This window comes from Leptodactylus fuscus, chromosome 1, assembly GCF_031893055.1.
Source record: "Leptodactylus fuscus isolate aLepFus1 chromosome 1, aLepFus1.hap2, whole genome shotgun sequence".
NCBI classification, from domain to species: domain Eukaryota; kingdom Metazoa; phylum Chordata; class Amphibia; order Anura; family Leptodactylidae; genus Leptodactylus; species Leptodactylus fuscus.
The window spans coordinates 125364065-125389001 of record NC_134265.1 but is presented as its reverse complement, the minus strand read 5'-3'; the positions used below and the strand labels follow the sequence as shown (position 1 = coordinate 125389001).

Sequence of the window (24937 nt, the reverse complement as noted above, 5' to 3'; positions counted from 1 at the left end):
GACTGGGAAAAAGTGGAGGATGCTGAGCTCTGGGATATATAGTTTTTATTATTTCATTCAGTGTTTCCTATAAAAAGCTATTGAAATGATGCCATAACTTGGAGAAAGCTTGTCAGTCCAGCTTTCCTTGCCCACCTACACTGACTGAAGGGTTTCCCTGTATATGTTTGCATGCCGGAAGAGTTGGCAGTCACTACAAGTAGAATTGGAATTCAGGACTCACAAACATTGTCTACAAGCCCTGGCATCATTTCAATAGCTTTTGACAGTAAATACTGTATGATATAATAGAAAACGATATATCACAGAGCTTAGCATCTCCCAATCTTTCACTAGCTTTTTACTAGAGATGAGCAAGTATATTCGATCGAATACCTCGGCCACATAGCTCCCGGCGCCGGGGAAGGTGGGAGGGGCAGTAAAAATTTGATGCCCCGGAAGTGTTTTTGCACCGGGAGCTACGCGACGGAGGTATTCGATCGAATCTACTCGTCAGGTCTACTTTGTACACAAAGATTGCAGCAAAGAACCATATCAAGTACTATACTGTGGACCACTTAATTCCATGTTTCATTCTACAGCACAAGGTTTCTTACAAAAATAAATCTGAATTCAGTGCTTTTAGAAGAAAACACAAAATATATATGGCTTCTGTTACAGCCTACTGCATTTTAATTAAAAAAATCTGCACATAATATTATACATTTAAGCCAGGGCCCCACGTGATGTAAACGCCACAGAAAAAAGCAGCGTTTTACAATCCCTGCAGGGGAAAAATATGCACGGTGTACCTGCTGTGATTTCCAAAACTGGCACGGTTTTGGAAATGGCAGCTCGTCAATCATAGCTACAAAAATGCTGGTAGTTTCCCTGTAGTCAGTTTCCCTATAGGTATAATAGAAGCAGAACGTCCGCAGAGGAAACGTTATCCCTGCAGTTTTTCCTGCATTGCCCTTCTTGCTGTGGCTCGCTACGTGGGGCCTTAGTCTTATATGGCGTACACTAAGGCTAGGGTCACACTTACGCTGGGCTCTCCACTGTTTGGGTCCACCAGGGGGGACGCGAACGATGGAGAGCCCATCCGCTAAATCAACATGTGGCCTTAAATAGACATGACAAACTCCTTGCACCTTGGCTAGTAAAGTCTATACCTCAGACATTTCACTGCAGTATGACCTCCTCTTCCATTGTCATGGGATCTATGTACCCCTTTTATTATTGTCATTTCCTCCACCCCACAACTTCTCATACTCACCGTGTATTCCAATCATTGTCTCCAATATTAAAACTCTCTCTGCTAAAATCTTCAAAGCTTCTCTGATCTGCAGCATCCTTTCCCCCTGTACAAGCAAGAGACAGATACAGCTGTGAGGGATTAACCCCCTCCCACCCAGATTGAGCCATTTTAGCATTTTCACTTCAGTGTTTAAAAAGTAGCCATTGTTACAATTTTTTTGGTACATGAATCGTTCAGTTGAATATAAGAAGCTTTGTCATATATCTTATAAAGGAAATGTCTTCTTTTATCCATCTAATGCCTACTAGACTTCTCAGTCACTGTCAGTGCTGTCTTTACTGAGGATGAGCAGGAGACGAAGGAATGAGTGAAGGCACCAATGTCCTGGAGCAGATTGCAGTAAGATTTCTGTCTCACCGGCTTTGTACACATCTATATTGTTCAGTACTACTAAAACAGCAAGAAATCTGCACTTAGAGTAATTTTACGCATGGTGTCTATGCTTCTTTCTCCCACTCCCTGCTCTCTCTCCTCCATTCCTCTCTCCTCTGCAGAGACTTATATGAATTTCAACCTGCCTTCAATGCAGAGGGATCTGTCAGTGAATTAAGAAGGTTAGCTGACAGGAGAGGAGCTGATAACAAGAGATAGGAGCATTGTTCTCTGATAAGCTATACTACAAAGCTTCTTACACCACAATAGTTCACCTGAACTAGTCATTTACGGAAAAAAAAGTTTGAAACAAGTTACCCTTTAAGGTGGCCGTTTCTATTTGCCATTTTCTAAGAAAAAGTGGGAAGGCATCCCAGATATAGAAGGAAAGTGGGTTTTTTTGGGAAACCTAAACAAGTGTGTGTGTGTGTGTGTGTATATATATATATATATATATATATATATACATACAAATATATAATATGTATATATATATATATATATATATATATATATATATATATATATATATATATATACATACATATAATATGTGCAACCAAGTAGCTGCACGAGGGCCTGAGCTAAAGAATTTCATACTGTAGCTCACACTTACATGTAGACCCCTGAGATAGAAGATTTACTATGGTGTTTTTTTCTGTCTTAAAGTACTGAAAGATGAAGTAACAGACCTTGCATCTTTATTTTACCATTAAAGTCAATCAGAACAGATACAAATGGAATATACTCTGTTTATATCCATCAATCTGGGAAACATTGTTCATTGTTCACTGTTCATTGTTCTGATCCTAGTGGGTCAGAACAGGGGAGAAATGTCGTTAATGAGTGACAGCAGTGTGAACTTAGCCATAGTGAGATTTACAGGGGTTTTCCAATATAAGTTATTAGGGAGCAGAGGGCCTATATACTGTTGCTGTATAGGAGCCCTCTGTTTTTTGGATCTACCCTTTCATCAATGATATTTCTTAGAAAAGTGCAAGCTGAAACTGCACACTAAACCACTAATGTGAACAAGCTCTTTGGGATTAATACATTTTGCAGTTGCAATTATAGTTAAGACAGAAAATGTAAAGAGTTAACCATTCCAGGGATTAATGAATTATGCATTATATATGTAATGGAGAAGATCGCATAAAAGAATTAAGGCAATAATTTCTACTTGGATATATACTACTGATATATATTATGGTCAATATATATATTATTGCTACAATTTTTTTCTGTGAAATAACCAAGAATGAGAAGTTTTCCTATACACTTCTTATAACACTTAGGTTCTTAGGTTCCAAACCACTGGCACCCCAATGTGTATTAGAACCTGGCTCTGATGCCCCTTCCTCTTCTGCACTGAATCTAAAGCCTAATGTACCACCCTAGTAACAATACTTTACTTGCATTTAGTGAATTCAAATGTTGCCAGGGCTTTAAAGAATGAACCTAACAGAATTTTGGGAGAGTAACTCTGCGACATCACTTGATATTTCTTAACAAGCTGTTTTTCGATTCTATTTGGATCTACATTTTATTTTCTACAAATCTTATTGTGTAGTGTCTCAATTTACTGCTTTGCAGATCTGCAGCATAACAATTAATGTTAGCAAAGAACACGCGCCATTAGTACTGAGCAAGCGGCATATTAGTGACCATGATCATGGAAATGCATGCATCTAATGTATTATTCTAATGCATATACCATTAACACCTTCACTCCTGGAGTAAGAAAAGTGTTCATATTCACTTTCTCAGAACTCGATTATGCTAATGCATTCATTTATATGAACCAAACATTATTTACATGTATCATTTTAATATGCATTGCTACCATTCAGTTTATTTCAATAACAGTATGGAACCAGTATAGCAAATATAAGCCATAATACACAGTCCAGTCATATTAATGTGACCACTGCCTACATTTGACGTCAACATTAAATAACCAATCGCAGAAGGCACGTGTCATCAGCCATCTGGGTGCACTCATCATTGTGGAAGGCACGATGGATAAACAAAAGTATGCATCTATCCTTGCAGACCATGTTCACCTCTACATGCGAATTCTTTTTCCTCAGGATGATGGCATCTACCAGCAGGACAATGCGACGGGTCATAAAGCTCGCAGCGTACGTGTGTGGTTCGAGGAGCACCAGGATGAGTTTACCGTACTCCCTTGGCCAGCAAATTCCCCGGACTTGAACCCATTTGAGAATCTGTGGGACCACCTCAATCGGCTTGTTCGCGCCATGGATGCTCAACCACGTAACCTAGCGCAGCTGGCCACGGCACTGGAGTCGGCATGGCTCAACATCCCAGTGAACATCATCACAACATCCCCTCTCTTCCTGCACGTCTCACAACGGTCCGCTCTCCGAAAGGTGGTTATTCTGGATTTTGACAGATGGTCACATTAATATGACTGGACTGTGCAAAATGCACTTGTAGTTATCATATCTTCAAATTTGCAGTTCTCCACAAGAGAAATGGTTACAGGTAAAAAGGGTTAATAGCAGTGGGTTAGAGGAGTGGGAAAGATAAAGGAAATCCCCGCAGCTGTATCAGTCTTTGTCGAGGGTCCCAGCACCCCAGAACACAATTAAGCTGAGCAACATGGTATAAGGAGGGTATATGTATAACTGACTTATTAACTTAGTAAAAGCCCTCAAATTCTAACCTTTGTGCCAGATATCAGTTTCTAATGGTTATAAAGTAAACTATTTGTCTACTATAGTGAACTATGTTAATATAACCCGTGTTTCAGTTATTATTTACCTAGTTTTTATATGGTTCACTAAACAGATTTATAGAGGTGACTAAAGAAGTGAAAAAGAAATGCAAGCCGAGTGAGGAGAGAAAGTAGGTATATCTCAAAAGACTAAATCTATCCGTCTGCTATCGCAAGTCCTTCCTTCCAACCACAATCAGGCTGTATAATCTACATCAGACCAAGTGAAGATCACTCCGCACAGAAAACTGAAGGAATATGACTTTGAAGTCTTCCTTCTTTCTTCTTCTGTTCCTTAGCTGCTATGGACTCCTAGTATATCTTCTCTTCTCAGCTTATGTGTGTCTGCTTCCGTATTATATTACTGTGTATTATCCTGTATTTGTATTACTATGCTGCTGTAACATACTGAAATTTCCCCACTGTGGGGCTATTAAAGGATTATCTTATCTTATCTCTTCTAGGTGATAGATCTAAGACCTAGCACAGAACATTTTTTAGGCTAGAGTTACACAGTGACTTTGGCCACAATAACCTAAAAGCTTCATGTAGCTCTACAACATCACGACAGATGAAAGTGAATGGAATCACAAAACAACCCTGAAGTTGCTGTGACTGACCATTTTTTTCCATCGTAGTCATAGTCCGGTAGTCATAGTGCCGACAGGCTCACTGTTGCAATGTGACCCCACTCACTTGCATTAGTCGCACAGTTGCTGAGTGATGGCTAACACACCCAAAGTTCTATGGAGCCCTGACCTTAAGATCTCACCTCTATAACTCCAACGTTAACTAAATGTCATACATTGTACAAATCTACTGTATATAAAATAAATGAGAAGACTTACGATCATTCTACTACTTTTGTTCTGAGTTACACTATGTCCTTATTTAATTTACATTACAGTTACTGTCTAGATTCTGCTTGTTGCCCTGGGAAATTGACTATGGTTTAGTTCAATAGACTAGTCATATACTGGAAAACTTATCTTCTTGTCATCTGAGGTCTTATTTTGGTAACTGACCATCAGAAGATTTATGATTTTTTGTGGCTCTTAACTAAAAGCATGTACATTTTTCTGCAAATCTAATAAAGGATTTACAGATTTCTAAAAAATAAAACTTCAAACAACTTTATGAGATTTGATTCTCACTGCAAATGTCTGAGCAAGACATAGGATGCTTCTAGGCAGAAATGCTACTAAACCAAGGGAAGAAAAGATGCAATGGTCCCTTATACTATTCTCTATCCCTTAGTGCCATATTAGGCAGAAATGCTACTAAACCAAGGGAAGAAAAGATGCAATGGTCCCTTATACTATTCTCTATCCCTTAGTGCCATAAGGATCCAGAGCAGAACATGAAGCTCCTGGGCCTCAATGTAAAATCTGTAACAGGCCCTATCTACCATATACCACATAGTAGTGATATCTTCTTATAAAGCAAAGGCCCCCACTTATGTACCATCAACCATAACTATAAATACTACTTCCACCATAGAGATTGTTGGCACTGGCTACTTTTAGATTGTGTTGAATGAAATAGACTGTCATCACTTACTGATGTGCCAGCCTGCTTCATTCTGCTTCTAAATGTAAAATAGGCACTAGGTAAGGGAGATATATAGAAATCTGTGTAGATCTTGGATTGCAGTTGCTAAGATATGATCTGGTAAAATTCACTGTACAGCATATGTCAGGGTTCACCAGTGGTGGTTAGGTGGTATGAAAATGGAGCAAGGTTGAAAGTGGCATGGGATAAAGCGATTCTTACCGGCTCCCCTTTTTCCCCAGGTTCACCCTTCTGCCCAGGAGGGCCCTGTGAAGATATAGAGAGGAAGAAAACACATTTATGGTATATATATGTATATATATTTAGAGAGAGAGCTAGACAAAGAGGTTTTTATCATTTAAAGGTGTTGTCTCATCTGAAACATGCCCATTCCTGGGCCCATGCCCATTCTCCAACTCAGACAAACCAAACTACAGCTAAGGAAATGTAGTATTACAAAGTGGCCCTTCAGATGAATGACTATCTACATGATACAGACATGATTTGAGTCCAATAAATTGGAAGCAGCTCTCTATTCTGGCTCATAGAGGGGAAGAGAGTTCTCTCAATGTTGTGCATATGCCATAATAGGGTATATGGATAGAGGTATTCTTCATACAACAACCTCCTTTAAATCTAAAGGGGCAAATTTTGTGTGCATGAAATATCTGCTGGTGACAGAAAGGTTGTATCACAGAGAAACAGATGCGTGAACCATGCTGTTACATGTACAATGTAGACGATTATATTTTTATATTGATGATATTATATTATTGTTTTATTTCCTTATGTGAGATATGGAAAGTTACAATTACAACGGCCATAGTTCCATAAACTGACTGAGATAAGTGAAAGGGAATGATGATATTAGAAATGCTTACCATTTCCCCTTTTGGCCCAGACTCTCCTGGCAGGCCCGGTGCCCCCTACATTGAAGGACAGGTCTATAAGTCATAGATACCACCATGAACCTATGCATTGTGCTAGTTTCCTCTCATACTCACGCTGTCTCCTTTCTCCCCTCTTGGACCATCTCTTCCAGGTGGGCCAGGTAACCCCTGTATAGTCACACAAACTTGGTGAGCCACAGTTTATCTTTATCACAATCCCTTTAATTCTTTTCACACCAAAATTTTTCTTTACATTATTTGGAACATGTAACATATTTACCAGATCCATGAAATGTTATTTCACAGACAACTATGGGATATTTGTTCAAGTCAATAGTTTTAAAAGATCGTTTCCTCAATAAAAGCACAAGCCACAAACCAGTCTAGATAAATGCATGCTATCAGATACGGATATCCTACATCTTATTGACTCAGATCTATGAATCATTTACAATGACTTAATGGATAGATACACATTGTTGGAGGAGCTTTTACATATGTAAGGCTGGATTAATGTCTGCGTACACTGCAGATTCCGCCTAAAATTGGCATTGAGACCAGGTTGCAGAACATGTCTGGCTGAGTGGTGGCAGTGGTGATAGCTGCAGCATCATGAGTGACAATACACTCTTAAAAGGACCTATTCTTTCTTAATAAATGTGCAGTATTACATATTGCTAGAAAGCCAATAGTGCGCAAAAATTCAGCACACGGTCAGATTTCTAGGCATGCGCCCAGTGCTGGATATATCAGTGTCGTTAGTTTCAGCACCGATTTCTCTCCACTGTCAGAAAGGTTTGCCTTATGGCCTAGCATCATCGCTGAGCTGTGAGGAATACACCCCATGACAGTACAAGGCTTCCAGCGCAGTGTCGACTTTCTAGCACATCTCTGAGGACATAAAAGGTCATTATGAAAACTGGTTCAAAGTTGATTCTCTCAGCAGGAAGATGCCAGCACCAACCCCTACAACAACATATAGGTGGTTTAAAAGAGATTTTGGTTGTAGTGGCGGACTTCCATTAAAAATCATATTGCAGTTCACCAATGATAATAACAGATTTGTTTAAAACATAATATAGCAGTAAAATACCAGTTTCACTGTAATGGTTTACAACCCTAAAGGACTTGTCTTTTTTATACCAATATTCTCTTAAACCCTTTTTCATAATCTAAAGGAGTTTTTCTGTTTCAAAATATGAAGCCTATTCTTTACTTAATAAAAAGTTATATACCAGTAATTCTCTAATACACTTTCTGTGTCAATTCTTTGTGGATTTCAAGTTCTCTGTCGTCATTAAATAGGCACTTTTAATTCTTACCCCTAGTGGGTGAAAATCTGCCTTGGCCATGTGATGGTGACACAGTCCTCCACCTGCTTGTCCATCAGATGACCAGGACAGATTGTTATTGAATGGAAAAAATCAATGATGGTTCCTACTAAATAAAAGCAAGCATAAGTCCTGAAATCGTTAAGGAATTAACAAATAAAACTACACAAAGAATAACCTTTAATTGCTGCAGTCAGAATACACTATCTAATCTAAGGAGGGTCACTGCTTGGTTGCTTGGTTTAGCTAATGCCGAATCCTCAGCATATAATGACCCCTTTTGCCCCCATACACAGGTTAATAGTCCCATTTGCCCCAACACACAGTATAATGGACCCCTTTTGCCCCCACACACCATAACATGGCATGCGAGGGCACCACAACAGTCATACTAGTGGGTTGTTTTATTGTATTATATATTGCATGTTTTATATGTGTTAGGCACTAATTATATGATCATTATTTGGTTGCTTTATTTCATTATTTTCTATATATTTGCTGTCTTGTTAATCCCCTGAATAATATTTGAAAAGAAAACTAATTATAAAGTGTCCTGGTTGTGAGAGATTTTCATATTTGTATTTTCTTTGTGGATACTGGAGATAATACTGTAGATCTTCACTTCTTCTTTCATCCTTTGGTGTATCTGAGCTGCCGTATTTAGTTTATTGAAAAAAAATTAGATTATACTTACATTTTGTCCCATTGGTCCTGGTGGTCCAGATTGCCCCTGAGGTCCTGGTGGCCCTTTTAATTAAAAAATATTATTAACCATATGTGCTCAATTGATCAAGTGAGAGGGCTTGAGAAGAAATGATAGAAAACTTAGTCCATCCCATGACATATCTGAGTGACATCACTGGTCCGTCATCAGCGACTGCTGAGGTCACTAATTGGTCTCAGTGGTCACATGAGTCTTTCTACTTCCAGCCCAATGAGTACAGGCAAGGGAGGGAAAGGGATCTGGTACCATACAACAGAGTGCTGTCTAACTTTTTTGTTTGACAGCCACCTCTGAATTTCCAATAATTCCTGGAGAAGCCCTTTAAACGAATGAAACATAATGTGGTTATATTTACCTGATGGACCTGGGGGCCCCCTTGGTCCCTGAATGGGATGTCTTCCATTTTCAGTAAAACGATTTGAATTAAACAGATCTAAAAAAAATAAATTAGTACAATTTGACATTCTAAGATGTACAGAAAGATGTGAAACTTATTCCTAATTTTATTAGTGGGTGACGACAAAAAAAAAAACAAGCGCATAACATAGTACCAAACATTTTTTCTTCTAATGGTCTAGAGAAATACAAGAGTCCTATACACTTGGCTCTGATCGCACCCCATCGAAAACCTTTGGATGAACTGGCGTTCACTTTTGTTCTCTTGAATGAATGGGCACAAACTTGAACAGACACAGCCCAAAATTTGGTGAAAAGCTTCTAGGAAGAGAGAAAACACAAAAGGGGGCCCACTTCCATATTTACGCCTTTGGTTTTGTTATGGAATTTCTAACAAGCTTATATACTGTATAATAATAATAATAACAATAATAATAAATATACAGTATATATATATATATATATATATATATATATATATATATCACATATGACCATATAGTGTACATAGGTTTTGATTTTAAATCTGTAGGACTTAGCTGTTCGGTTCAGAAAAAAGCAGAACAAACTCCCCTAGATGACAGTAGGAAGAAACACGCAGGAAAAAGATCTTTCATGACCACCCCCCCACCCCCCCCAGATAATTCCATTGGATCAACTGAACACCATCCATCAATATATTAATAATACCTCTCACTACCGTTAGTTCTAAGAAATAGAATGCTTTAATTTGCTACCAGAAGTCTTGTACCCCAATGCCTTAGAGAAAACTTTCCAAAGGATGTACTCCACTTCTATTATCATGCATACAAAATGGGTGTTAGACATTAACATTATAATACCAAGAAACATTGAGGAACAGAAACATTTTATGATATGTTAAATGTTCATTCCAACCCATAACTGATTGCGGCAACAGTAAAGGAATAAAAAAGAATTGAGGATTGTAAAATCAGTATAGACTGCCATCTACTGGTAAGAGAAGAGAAAACAGGTGCCAGATAAAATCCTATTTGTGCTACTGAAGTTCTTTTTGGGAAATACTTTTAAGTCTCGGGTACCCTTTTAATCACATTATTGTTATGAATGATTAGCAAAACCCTTCTTTTAAAAACAAAACAAAAAAGCAAACAAGTAAGAATTACTAAACTGGAAGATTTTTAAGCACCTGAAAATGTCAATTTAACGTTAGCTGCATTATAATATTAAAGACATTAAAAGTTAATATAAAGTTTGCTATCTCTGTACATAGATGTGGAGCTTTCAGGTGTCATTCCTTCATTTAGGTAGGGCAGAAAATACAGTTTAGATGTACTAAAACAGATTTTCAGACATGAAGGGCTTAATAGTAATATTTACCCTGATCCACAAGTCTCTGCATAGCTGGAGTAGGAGGGCCCGATGGCCCAGGGGGGCCTCTCTCTCCTGGAGCACCTGTTGGACCATCCCTTCCTGGGGGTCCTGGAGCACCAGGGGGTCCTAGTGTGTGAGAATGATAAGACTGTTGAAGGTGGTCTATAGGTCAGTTTAATGTCACGTATACAGCTCTACAAAAAAGTAATTGAAATGGAAAGATATCTAAAATATGAAGACAAAGAAAAAGAAAATTAGAATACAGGCCATGCTCCTGGTAACACAGCAGTCAGAAATATTTCTTTTTGTCTGTTACCTGAGAGGTCTGACTAACAGGAATATACATAGCAATCCTATCCACCACTGGAGGGAGCTCATAAGCATAAACAGCATATTGGCCAAAAATAACAATAGCCAGCATCAAAGTCTGAAAATGCAACAGATTTATCACAGTGGCCATGCCACCTACCCACCATCACTCAGGGTTGTATTCTCCCTTTCTCAGCAGCCAATCAAATACAATTAGGAGAGGGAATGGCTAAAACAGTGTTTGTAGCCCCCACCTTACAAGCCTACTTTATGCCTGTTCTTGGCAAGAATTTTGCCACATAATGTCACAATGCAAGTCATGTAATATTTTGACTGAGAAATGCACCAAATTGGGGCATGTGTTATGCTACATTCTAGGAGCAAACACATTAGTAAGTAGTAATGCAGTAGCAGGGGCATAACAACCGAGGTAGAAGCAGTAGCGAACAATAAAGTGAGGCGGTGGGCCTGCAAACCCCACAATTATTATCATTACACTCAGGCAAGTATAATGATCGGAGGCCTAGGAAAGGTGAAGGAACATAAAAATCTCTGTTATTTACCTATCCTACGCTTTGTGCGACACAGGCCTGACTCATGTGACGTCTGGTCCATCATTGAAGATGGCTGACATCACCCAGCAGTGCGCCAGAGCCAGGGAGAGGTAAGCAAGTGTTTTTTTATGTTTGTATCCTTCCCTGGGTCTCTGATTACTCAGGGGTCTGATAAGAGACCACAGTAAAATCTGGAACACAAAAGCTCAGGGGCCTCAGCTTTAAAGGGAGGACCTTTCTCCCCGTGGACATTCAGCCAGATCGTAGCCAGGATGAATGTGGACGTGATTGCTGGTGGAAGCCAGAAGCTATGTCCTTTGTTCTTTGTGTGATGGCCAAACTGGGATGCTACAGATCAGTTCACATTCACTTGAATAGGTCTGCAGTGATTCATGAAGGCCAGAAGGGGCAGTGTCTCTTATTAGGAAGAGACTGGTACAGGGACTTTTTAGGCCATGAATGCCTTGCTAAGAATTCTGGGTGAGAAATTATAGGCGGTGCTAATAGCAAATTCTTCTTTGCCACTAATGATGTCTTATTTCCATATGTATTTAGGCCAGTTACATTCTTTGTGTATTGGCTGCTATGGATAGGCCATCAATATATTTAGCCCAGAAAACCCCTTTAAGACTGGAGTCCCACATAGCGTAAATGCTACTATTTATAAATTTATCATTTATTTATCATTTATAAATGATACTATTATAAAAAAAAAAAAAAAAAAAAAAAATTGTTGTGGTTTACAGTACCTGCAAAGTGGATGGGATTCTGGCTAATATGTTTTCCCACAGAACTTTTTGGCTGCGTCTCGCTACATGGGGCCTTAGTCTTAGGAGGTTGTCCCATTATATACACTTATCCTCTTTCTTGTGGAGAGAGGATAAGTGTCCAACCACTGGGGCCTGATCGCTGAATACTCCAGTGACCAGGAGGAATGGGAACCAAAAGTCCCCCAAAGACCTCCTTTTGAAAGGAGCACCAGCATGCTTGTGTGATCGATACGACATTCACTTCTATGAGACTGCAGACGCTGCCAGAGATTGCTGTCCCAGCAGCCCCGTGAAGTGCCCCATCCTTCTGATGACTGGGAGACCTAGGCATTCAGGAATTAGGTATAATAATAAAGGGCAATAAGTGTCCATAACGAGACAAACCCTTTAAGGACTCCAACATAATAAATAAAAATATTTGAACAACATGTTTGTAATATGTATGTAATAGTTTGAAATATGCAGGTTGTCACTTTCTTTTATCATTTTCAACACCTTTACAAAGCAGATGTTACAGATTTCACGAGTATATTGCAGGCCAGAAGCTAACTTATGCATTGAGCAGATACCACATGTATAAATTGACATGCAATGGTCTTGTTTCCGCACGGGGTCCGCACAGTCTGATTTGCTTGAGTACATGAATACACTTTAGTAATCACCAACAGAATGACATTGAGCTGAATGGGGTTGTTTTCACAGAATGTGCAAATCCCACTCAGAATGGAATATTTCCAGAAATATCGGCAAAAAATATGTAATTTGCGGATATACCTTAACTGTTAGACGTGGTAGGCACACGTGTTTGCCACATGTTCTGTTGAATAAACTTCCAAAGCCTGTACAAATGCCATTCCGTCACCAAACAAAATTTCTGAATTCTCACAACTTCCTTACGATATGAGTATGAACAGGCAAAATCAAGTAATGTATGAATACAGCATCTCAACCTTCAAAGTGTGCACAGCGCAGGAAATTAACATATCGTAATCCCCAACCCTTTGTCCCCACCCAATATTACACAAAATATTGTCCCTTTATTGGTCCTGACATGGCATAATGACCCCTTAGTGCCCCCCAATATCATCCCCCCTGTAGCTAACAGACAATATAATGTGACATTGTAAACATTGTTAGTTTATGCCATGTATTTACGATGGGGGTCACTGATCACTTTATAAGATGTTACTTCAATAATAAGTTATATAAGAGGTTAAAGGGGTTGTCCGGGATAAAATAGGTATTAAGTCCTATACTAAGCCACTCCCCCCACTTCTAATTTACTTCTATTAAAAAAAAAAAAAATCTATAATTACCCATATCCCAGGGACACTTTCTAATAATCCAGTGATTATTAGACCCATCAACCCCATCAACACATACATGTCTTCCTTTCCAGGAACGGCTCCTCCCCTCTTTCTCTCTGTGTAAGTGCTTGCGGTGTGATGGAGTGAGAGAAGAGGGGGGGGGGGCAGTGAGAGCAAGGTAGTGCAGAAGGTACACAGGAAGCCGCACAGCAGGAAGATACACCGTATAAACAGAGGCAGAAGGCCAGGTGCTCCCAGAGACACCCAGAAATCACTTGAATCACTGCTAAAGATATATGGGTGTACTTATTAACCTATCACTAGCACTAACAACTTTTTTTTTTTTTTTTTTTTAATTTTGTCTGGAAAACCCCTTTAAAGAGGTATTCCCACGTCGCATACTCACCAGTCTTCACTCATGTAAAATCTTCTTTCTTCCTGGTTTCTTGCATCATTTGGTGGGCGGGGTTTCACATGCAACCTGCCGTTTAGCTCCGCCCCCAAATTCGCATGTAGCTCCGCCCACCCATATTGGACTATGAAGTACAGGCAGCAGCAATTCCATTCTGTGTTACATACAGAGACTGCCTGTCTCTGCCATAATGAACACAGTTGAATTAGCTAGCCTGATAACTGGGAGAACAGAAGACGTTCAGAAATGAAAGCAGCTCCTCTATCTGAGTGCAGGGAGCTAGGTCACGTGGTGTAGACACAGGAATAGCTAGAAACACAGGCTCGCTCCCGTGCACTTAGCCCCTCCTCCCTCCCCCCTGACAGCAGGCAGATACATCACTTGACTTTTGAGCAGATAAGTCAAGGGCTGTGTCAACAATGAATTGAATAAAGTAAGATAATGGACAAACAAAGCAGTTTTGCTGAAGCAATGTATTTAGGAAAAGTCTTACATCCACATTAACAAGCAGTATAGATAGGATCCTTGTGATGGGACAACCCCTTTAAGCATCTCTTTATTGTAAACCAACTAATGTGATACAAGATGCAAATTACTACCTATATATACCTAACAAATAGCCTCAGTGTTTGCTAGAGTAGATGAGCTTGTCTAGGACATGTGCTTCCACATGGAGAGCGTAACATGTAAACACTTCTTCGTTCTTATATGGAGAGAATCTGTGCCATAATTACATAGGGGTAAAAGATTAGGATTTGTGTGCACCGTGAGCACGTACTTGGAACTGAAGTTCCTTTTTATTGCCACACATTTGCCATTTGTTCCCCAAGGCACAGAGCACAAGTATGGTAATAACAAAGTCCTAATGTTGACCACTCTATAGCCATTTATTCTGCAAACAGTCATGTCCTTTGTTGTAAGTCAGGGTTTTCTAAACCACAGAGAGGTTGGGTTAATAAAGTAATGGGAAAATGTTTTTGTGGGACTTTAGATGAGTAAGGAATATTGAAAATGTGTTATATAAATGAAGTTCCTTTATACCATTGGGACAGAGTTGTGCTGACTATAATGCTATACCATACAGGATCTGCTTACTTCATTCACTAGGATTTTCCACTGCAGTGCTGTATTTACTCCTTAGAATTATAAGTTTTTGGTTCTGCATAAGGCTTATTCTCTCTACCTTATGTTTGTCACTTGAACCACAGTTTTTCTCTGGGCCACTCTGCTGATTTAGGTGCATTTAGCCAAACAAATATAGGAAAAACTCCTGACAGACATAGCAATGTATTTATAGGCAGAAGACTGCATTTTCCTATAAATGGGGCCCTATGCATGACAGACACCATTCTGTTCATTGTCCTGGGACCACTATGGAATACCCTGAAACTACTCAAGAGCACTTTTGACTGGGCTCTTTCCTTTGACAATCCTGTTCCAGGATTTGTCCCAGCAAAATTGGGACCGTTGGCATGTGTATGCACTGAGCATATAACTCCTGATGGTAGCCTTACTCCTTCCAACCTCTCACTAATATAAACAAGATTTAAAAAAAAAACAAAAAAAACAAACACCATACCTTGGAAATGCAGTTACTCATTCTCTAAAATGAAGTTACTCATTTTCTATATTTCCCTTTACCATAATTGTGCCTTAACCTGTAGCCATGTCTTAGGGCCCCTTCACACGGAGGATATGCTGGCTGATTTTGAACATGTAAACGTTCCGAAACAGCAGAGTTTAAAACAGGTCCCATTGCTTTCTATGGGAGCTGGCATACGTGCGCTCCCCATAAAAATGAATGGGCTGCTTTTTCCCATTCATTTCTATGGGGAGCGCGCGTATGCCGGCTCCCATAGAAAGCAATGGGACCTGTTTTAAACGCTGCTGATTCGGAACGTTTACACGTTCAAAATCAGCCAGCGTATCCTCCATGTGAAGGGGCCCTTAGCCCCATCTTGGCACTCAGCACCTGAAGCACATGACTCACTAGCTTTTTCTTCAATGCTATAATGCTGTTAATTCTTTATGTATCAGTTTCTTATATTGGGTGTCCAATATACCATCCTTTGCCTTCAAAACAGCGTCAATTCTTCTAAGTACACTGACACACAGTTTTTGAGGGAACTTTCTCCAAACATCTTGGAGAACTGACCACAGATATTCTGTGGATGCAGACCTGCTCAAATCCTTCTATCTCTTCATATAATCCCAGACAGACTCAATGATGTTGAGATGATGGCTCTGTAAGGACTATATCATCACTTTCAGATGTCCTTGTTGTTCTTTACGCTGACAATAGTTCCTAATGACATTGGTTGTATATTTGGGGTCACGGTCCTGGTGTAGAATACATTTGGAGCCAGTCAGATGCCTCCATGATGGTAATGCATGATTGATAAGTATCTGCCTGTATTTCTCAATATTGAAGACACCATCAATCCTGACCAAATCCCCAACTCCATTTGATGAAATGCAGTCGAAACTTGCAAGCAACTTCCACCATGTGTCACTGTTTCCTGCAGACACTCACCACTCTCCAGTCTTTGGATGAACTATCTTCTGTTACAACCAAATATTTTAAATTTGCCTAATCAGTCCAGAGTGCCTGCTGCCATTTTTCTGCACCCAAGTCCCTACATTTTTGTGTATAGTTGAGTCACTTGGCCTTGTTTTTTCTTTAAAAGTATGCCTTTCTGGCCCCAGTACTTCCATAAAGACCACTTCCATCCAGACTTCTCTGAACACTACATGGGTGTGTACCTGAGTCCCATTGGTTTCTGCCAATTCTGAGCTTATGGCACTGCTGGACATCTTCTGATGTCAAAAGTAGGTAAGAATTATGTGTCCTTCATCTGCTGCACCAAGTTTCTTTGGCCAACCACTGCTTATCGATCTCAACATGCCCATTTCTTGGAGCTTCTTCAAATTTGGCTGTAACAGATGGAAGGTGGTAACAGAAGGAAGCTGGTAGGAGTCTGATTGTCTCCAAAGTTATTCTGCAGCAAAGCAATGATCCCAAACATATAGTCATTAAGAATTGACTCCCTCTGTGTCTGTTCTCATTGACTCTAATGTAAACAAAATGAAGGACACTTTCTTCTGTCATGTTTGTTTACCCTTGTAATGGAAGAAAACTAAAAAACATAATGGAAGAAAGCTTCTGTGCTGATTTTGTACATGGGTTGAATTCAGGCTTTATCTGCATCTGTCAATTAATGTTGGTTGGTCTCATCAGACCAAAGGACATTAAATAATGGTGTGAACCTACCCTTACCCCTGCATTCCTTGTCAAAGGCAATATTTCTAATGCTAATAGAGAAATGGAACAGAAAATGGACCATAGGATTTCACAGAAAGGAGCAATAATCTGTGAATAATGTATATTACAGATTTTATTAATGATACAAATGCTGCGAGAAAAACAAAAGTTTTGAAAAAATTTAGGTACACTTTACACTTTTTTCACAAAATCCATTTAACTGATTATTTAGTCATTTGTGTTTTCAAGAGGTAAGCAAATCCATGGACATTCAGATTGGATATCTGCCAAAGACCAACTGGATCTATATCCAATTTAGATGCTTACATCAAACTTGCATGAACACAAACATATTCAGACAAATACAGAAAAGTCAGATAATAAATAGTGATTTACAGACTCTGAAAATGTACAGACTATGAGAAGCAAAGACTAACTATATAGAAATAAATGAATATGCAGATCTAACAATAACATAAACATTAATAAGACTTATAAGAAAAATGTTAAAGACAGTGTTTAGTAGAAAAGTAAAGAGATAAGAGTGTTCTCATTGACAACTTTCCTACCTGGAGGTCCAACTGGACCCTTCACTCCTGGAGACCACTGATTTCCTGGAGTACCCATTGGACCTATAGGACCCTTCCTAGTATTTATACCTAAATATAAAAAAATCCAATCTATTAGTCATTTTAAGTATTTGTACATGAATACTATAAGATCACTTTAGGATGTACATATGTTGCTATTCCATTTTTTTTCTTGTGGGGTTTTCCAAGGAAATAGTAATATGTTGAAAACAGCTAACCACGTGGTTCTAACCTAAAAATGTTACACCTCTCATTGATCACTTGCTGTTCTGGATTCGCGTCACTGCTGGTCTTTACTTGACCCACTTCAGTCAACTAATGTCTAAGCATGCAATGCCAGGCATCCTGTGAGTGCTGAGATACTAGGAAGTAAAAACCAGCACGGGGAGAAAAGGAACCAGGGAAATTATTGAAATATCATCTCATTTCCCTAGAAAACCCTTTTCCTAAGTAAGTCATATCTCATGCTCATATTTTTTAAATAAGATCTTGCATGTTGCTCACCTTCCTGGGCTAAAAAGGAACCTTTTTCTTGGCGCAACATAGCCCCTGCAAAAGGAAGATATCAACAAGTGATGGATATTACCACAGAACAGGAGAATGTAGAGATTGTATCTGCCCAATGGGAAGTCAGAAGACTGTGAATAATGGTCAGAAGTCAGATGCACACAGCTGTGTAGGCGACACTTGTAAAAAGTGAATGAATTAGATTTATTAGTATGGAAGTGAAGTCACAGGATGTAAAACAACCTCTCCTGTTACTGGTTCCTTCCTATATCCTGTGAGACATACAGTAATGGAATGTGTCATAATGTCATATGAGTAAAGAAGGTACAGGAGGATAACTGCAATATTAAAGGGATACTGTGTCCGTAAAGAAGGTGGCTTAATTTATACCTTTACTCTTCAGCATCACGATCTTGTGGTCCTTTCTAGTTTTAATTTACATATATTTTGCATAAACATATAACATATCATAATCAACATCACTGCAGTAAATAGAGACTAGAGCGGGATCACTGGACTGTCTGTTTTGGGATCAAATGAAGCTTTAATAAGTGAGTAGATGATGTAAGCTTTGGCTTTTTCTATCTGGGGCTACAGTTTGTATGGTGAATGACCAGCATGGCTTGTGATATATAAAAAATACTGCAATCCGTGCTGTCTCGGTACCAGTGATCTGTGGGACCCCCCTGATCTAATATTGATAGCTTATCCCATGAGCCGGAATCAGTAAGTGAATAGGGCCCGTTATCTGTTACTCTAAGGTAGTGGCTTCACAGGTCCTGTAGCAGCCACAGCCAGCACTTGCCAGGGTGAGCCCTACATTAGCCCTACAGCAGGTAACTGCTTCAGAAAGTCAAATGCATCAGAACATGTCCAGTTAATGACTGACATAGAAAATCTATCCATCAGTCACTAAAGGGTTAATAATTCTGGTACATCTAATGCCAGTGGCACTATGCATCAGTCATAATAAGTCTCACCCATTGTATCTTTGTAGAAATATTGTATGAAAATGGAAAGTACAAATCAAGAAAAAGTCATAGGAAATCAAAAAAGAATTAATGATAGCACTGGAAGAATACAATATTATTTAAGTCCTACCCTTCAAGCCCACCTCCCCAGGACTACCATGTGCTGGTGGGCTTCCCAAGAGCCCGGACACTTCAGGAGGTGATCCATTGCTTTGTGCAGTATCAGATGCGAAGATGATTGCAACCTATGAATACCAATAGTTAGCAAATCTGAATAATGTACAATATACAGTAAATGTCAAAAACTGTGACAGGTGAAATTACCTTTGCTTCCAGGGAGCTGAGGCGCTCATTGAGCTCTGGAATCTGACTGCAGTTTAAGCATCCTAGTTAGAGAGTAAATACAAAGAAATAGAGGGATCAAAATATAACAACATAAACATATTCCAATGTTATTCTGATATTGTAGCAAATTACATAGAACAATAGAAAAAAAACGTCTCCTATTTCAAACTATCAGCACTATTGTCTCCTTTAGGCTAAAGCCCCACGTTGCAGAAATGCAGCTTGTTTTGTTGCAGATTTTGTTGCGGTTTTTTGAGCCAAAGTCAAGAATGGCTATAGACGGAATAGGAAATATATGAAGTTCTTATACTTCTTCCACCTGCTCAATCCACTCCTGGTTTTGCATCAAAAACTACAACAAAATCTGCAACAAGAAACGCTGTGTTTCCGCAATGTGGGGCTTTAGCCTTAGGGTGAGGCTCCACGTTGCGGAAACGTAACTTTTTTGTTGCAGATTTTGTTGCGGTATTTTGAGCCAAAGCCAGGAGTTGATTGAGCAGAAAGTAGAAGTATAAGAGCTTCCTATATACTAACATTCCTTTTGTAGCCATTCTTGGCTTTGGCTCCAAAAAACATATCAAAATCTGCAACAAAAAAAGCTGCGTTTCCGCAATGTGGGGCCTCAGGCTAAGGCTTCACGGCACAATACGCAGCGCTAAAGTGCTGCAGGAAAAACCGCGGCGGGAACACATTGTGGTTCTTCAAGCAGCTGTAAACAGAAAAGGAGGTTTCCTCCACTAACTCTCTGTTACCATTACATCTACAGGGAAGCCACCGGCATTTCCGTAGATATAATTGACATGCTGCAATTTCCAAATCTATGCAGGTTTTGGAAATCGCAGTGTTTCAGCGCTGCAGTTTTAACTGCAAAGTGGGTATGAGATTCGGATGAATCCCATCCACTTTATCTGTACTGTATAACGCCGCAATTTTTCCCGCGGTGAAAAATCACGGCATTTCTGGCCCGTGGGGCCTTAAAGAAGGTAGTTACCCAGGATCTAGAAGCAAGCGTATAGGTCACAGCTATTGTTGTTGTCTATCACATAAATGTATACTCTTGCTTGGCTGATCCTGCATGTTTATAACCAGGAGAGTGGCAATGTAGATCTTGAACCCCAAATCTAAGAGGAAACATTCACAGATAACCAATGTGAACTGAAAGTAAATTACTGTTTTTTTGCTAGAGTTGTATGTTTATTCTTTAAAAGCCTTTCATTTATATATGTAATAGTGATGAGTATAATTTACTGTAAATATGATTGCATGGAACATGTTTTGGGCTTAATTCACACCACCATATTTTTGGCCCATGTGCTGTCTGTGCTTACTATGGACTGCACATAGACAGCACACAGACCCATAAAGGTTGCACACACACATATATATAGAAACTGCTCAGTTGGTGGATTGGATACTTTTGTGCATAAAAATACTTTTGCTTTTAGAAGAATGAGATTTTCACTGAGCATGGCAATTCTATCCATATGCATTCAGCTGCTCAGTTCAAGCTACTTACAGACTGTAGAGGACACTAAAAATACAGTATTTCAGCAATAAATAATTCATGTTCATTAAAATATTAAAACAATTTCTGTTGCGAGTCTTATTATGTGGTGAACAACATGCTGGATTGTGGATCTCACTGTGTTCTGAATTTTCCTCAAGGTGCTGCTTCCCTTGTCTACATGGAAGTCAATGATCTCACAGCAGCCGCGCAGCAAGGATGCTTGCTGCCTGCCCTGGATGATAGAAAATCTGCTGCTCTACTGGATAGAGTTTCATATATGAAGTACAAAAATGAAAACTAAGATTTATCAAGTTCTGCAAAATAAAAAATGCAAACCTGTAACTGTAGGGCAGGACATTAATATCCAGCCATACAACTTCAGACTCCTGGTTTAGATGCTTACTAGAGATGAGCGAACAGTGTTCTATCGAACACATGTTCGATCGGATATCAGGGTGTTCGCCATGTTCCAATCGAATCGAACACCGCGTGGTAAAGTGCACCAAAATTCGATTCCCCTCCCACCTTCCCTGGCTCCTTTTTTGCACCAATAACAGCGCAGGGGAGGTGGGACAGGAACTACGACACCGGGGGCATTGAAAAAAATTGGAAAAAGTCATTGGCTGCCGAAATCAGGTGACCTCCATTTTAGACGAATAGTGGATTTCAAATCCGGGTCATATGAGAATGTGAACTTTGTGACTATGAGACAGGGATAGCTGTACAGGCAGGGATAGCTAGGGATAACCTTTATTTAGGGGGGAATGTTATTAAAAATAACTTTTTGGGGCTCTATCGGGTGTGTAATTATGATTTTTGTGAGATAAACTTTTTCCCATAGGAATGCATTGGCCAGCGCTGATTGGCCGAATTCCGTACTCTGGCCAATCAGCGCTGGCCAATGCACTCTATTAGCTTGATGAAGCAGAGTGTGCACAAGGGTTCAAGCGCACCCTCGGCTCTGATGTAGGAGAGCCGAGGGTGCACTTGAACCCTTGTGCACCCTCGGCTCTGCTACATCAGAGCCGAGGGTGCGCTTGAACCCTTGTGCACACTCTGCTTCATCAAGCTAATAGAGTGCATTGGCCAGCGCTGATTGGCCAGAGTACGGAATTCGGCCAATCAGCGCTGGCTCTGCTGGAGGAGGCGGAGTCTAAGATCGCTCCACACCAGTCTCCATTCAGGTCCGACCTTAGACTCCGCCTCCTCCAGCAGAGCCAGCGCTGATTGGCCGAATTCCGTACTCTGGCCAATCAGCACTGGCTAATGCATTGTATTGGCGTGATGAAGCAGTGCTGAATGTGTGTGCTTAGCACACACATTCAGCTCTACTTCATCGGGCTAATAGAATGCATTGGCCAGCGCTGATTGGCCAGAGTACGGAATTCGGCCAATCAGCGCTGGCTCTGCTGGAGGAGGCGGAGTCTAAGATCGCTCCACACCAGTCTCCATTCAGGTCCGACCTTAGACTCCGCCTCCTCCAGCAGAGCCAGCGCTGATTGGCCGAATTCCGTACTCTGGCCAATCAGCACTGGCTAATGCATTGTATTGGCATGATGAAGCAGTGCTGAATGTGTGTGCTTAGCACACACATTCAGCTCTACTTCATCAGGCTAATAGAATGCATTGGCCAGCGCTGATTGGCCAGAGTACGGAATTCGGCCAATCAGCGCTGGCTCTGCTGGAGGAGGCGGAGTCTAAGATCGCTCCACACCAGTCTCCATTCAGGTCCGACCTTAGACTCCGCCTCCTCCAGCAGAGCCAGCGCTGATTGGCCGAATTCCGTACTCTGGCCAATCAGCACTGGCTAATGCATTGTATTGGCATGATGAAGCAGTGCTGAATGTGTGTGCTTAGCACACACATTCAGCTCTACTTCATCGGGCTAATAGAATGCATTGGCCAATCAGCGCTGGCCAATGCATTCTATTAGCGTGAACTGAGATTGCACAGGGGTTCTAGTGCACCCTCGGCTCTGCTACATCAGATTGCTACATCTGATGTAGCAGTGCCGAGTGTGCATCAGATGTGTAGTTGAGCAAAACTGACTCAGCACTGCTAAGTCTCTGCATTCGCATAGGAATGCATAGGCCAGCCTTCGGCCAATCAGCGCTGGCTCTGCGGGAGGAGGCGGAGTCTAAGGTCGGACCTGAATGGAGACTGGTGTGGAGCGATCTTAGACTCCGCCTCCTCCAGCAGAGCCAGCGCTGATTGGTCGAGTTCCGTACTCTGGCCAATCAGCACTGGCCAATGCATTTCTATGGGGAAAAGTTAGCTTGCGAAAATCGCAAACTGACAGGGATTTCCATGAAATAAAGTGACTTTTATGCCCCCAGACATGCTTCCCCTGCTGTCCCAGTGTCATTCCAGGGTGTTGGTATCATTTCCTGGGGTGTCATAGTGGACTTGGTGACCCTCCAGACACGAATTTGGGTTTCCCCCTTAACGAGTTTATGTTCCCCATAGACTATAATGGGGTTCGAAACCCATTCGAACACTCGAACAGTGAGCGGCTGTTCGAATCGAATTTCGAACCTCGAACATTTTAGTGTTCGCTCATCTCTAATGCTTACAACTTGAATTAGATCCGTTGTAAGCATTGCAGGCAATGGTGCGTGTTGAGAAGTATTAAATATTCATAGTATAACATGTAATAGAAACCATATCAATGCAATATGAGATGTTTATTCTAGATCTAAGGGGTGAAACATTATACTAATATGTTGCAACACTCATTTAAATAATCTGCATATACTATACTGTAACATGTTGTGTATATGTTACCGGCAATGTATGAAAAGCAGGCAGTCTATAGAATTTCTAGGCATTGTATAGAATGCCTGGCGTTTTTAGGCAATGTATGAAATTTGAGAATCGTTACATACCTTCCCTAGGCGTGACAAATACTATTTACGCTGGGTTCACACTAGCGCCCAGACTCCGTTCTGAGCTTTCCGTCTTCTGCATGCAGAAGACGGAAAGCTGTCAGACCGGGTCCGGCCATGAGCGCCGGTGAGCGCTTTATGCTCTTCACCGCGAAACAGTTTTTTTTAAAACCGGACACAAAGTACTGCATGTCTGACACTGTGTCCGGTTTGAAAAAAAACGGTTTTGCGGCGGACAGCATAAAATGCTCACCGGCGCTCACGGTTTGAAAGAGTCCTGCAGCTTTCCGTCTCCTGCTCTGTTTTGTGAGGAAACGGAAACCTGTATGAACGGAGACCGGGCGCAGATGTGAACGAGCCCTTAGGCAAAGTATGAAGAACAAAAATAGAATGAGAGTACCTTTCTACTGGTGTTTTTTTTCTGGCAAGAAGGTTTCCAAAGGTGGATGTACAGTTCAATATCATGACATGTAAGGGGTCATTCATACGGAGTAACGCCGGGCGTGTATTACAGCCGTACACGCCGGCGTTACGGCAGACTGCCGAACACTTCCCATTCACTTCAATGGGAGCGCTCGTAACAGCGGCGTTTACGAGCGCTCCCATTGAAGTGAATGGGAAGTGTTCGGCAGTCTGCCGTAATGCCGGCGTGTACGGCTGTAATACACGCCCGGCCTTACTCCGTGTGAATGACCCCTAACGGTGTTTTATATTTAGTTAAAAACTATTTCAACATTCTATCATCATGTCCTCTGTGTCCAATAGCCAAATGAGCTTCATGAAGTATGTGAAATAACTTGGAGTCCGTGACATAATACTGGATAGTACTGACGCCTTCTTTAACAGGATAAATGAGTTTACTTT

General features: G+C 40.5%; 1 protein-coding gene across 1 annotated transcript in view; it reads right to left on the bottom strand.

Annotated features, from left to right (window-relative positions):
• EMID1 (EMI domain containing 1) overlaps window positions 1-24937 on the bottom strand; it is a 60143-nt gene that overhangs the window by 4042 nt on the left and 31164 nt on the right. The window contains exons 5-15 of the mRNA XM_075276610.1: window positions 19661-19722; window positions 19467-19581; window positions 18363-18407; window positions 17838-17927; window positions 10661-10780; window positions 9261-9338; window positions 8876-8928; window positions 6965-7018; window positions 6842-6886; window positions 6183-6227; window positions 1256-1340 (exon numbers count right to left, since the gene is read on the bottom strand). Coding sequence (XP_075132711.1) covers window positions 1256-1340; window positions 6183-6227; window positions 6842-6886; window positions 6965-7018; window positions 8876-8928; window positions 9261-9338; window positions 10661-10780; window positions 17838-17927; window positions 18363-18407; window positions 19467-19581; window positions 19661-19722 — 792 coding nt within the window. The remainder of the gene's footprint in view (window positions 1-1255; window positions 1341-6182; window positions 6228-6841; window positions 6887-6964; window positions 7019-8875; window positions 8929-9260; window positions 9339-10660; window positions 10781-17837; window positions 17928-18362; window positions 18408-19466; window positions 19582-19660; window positions 19723-24937) is intronic.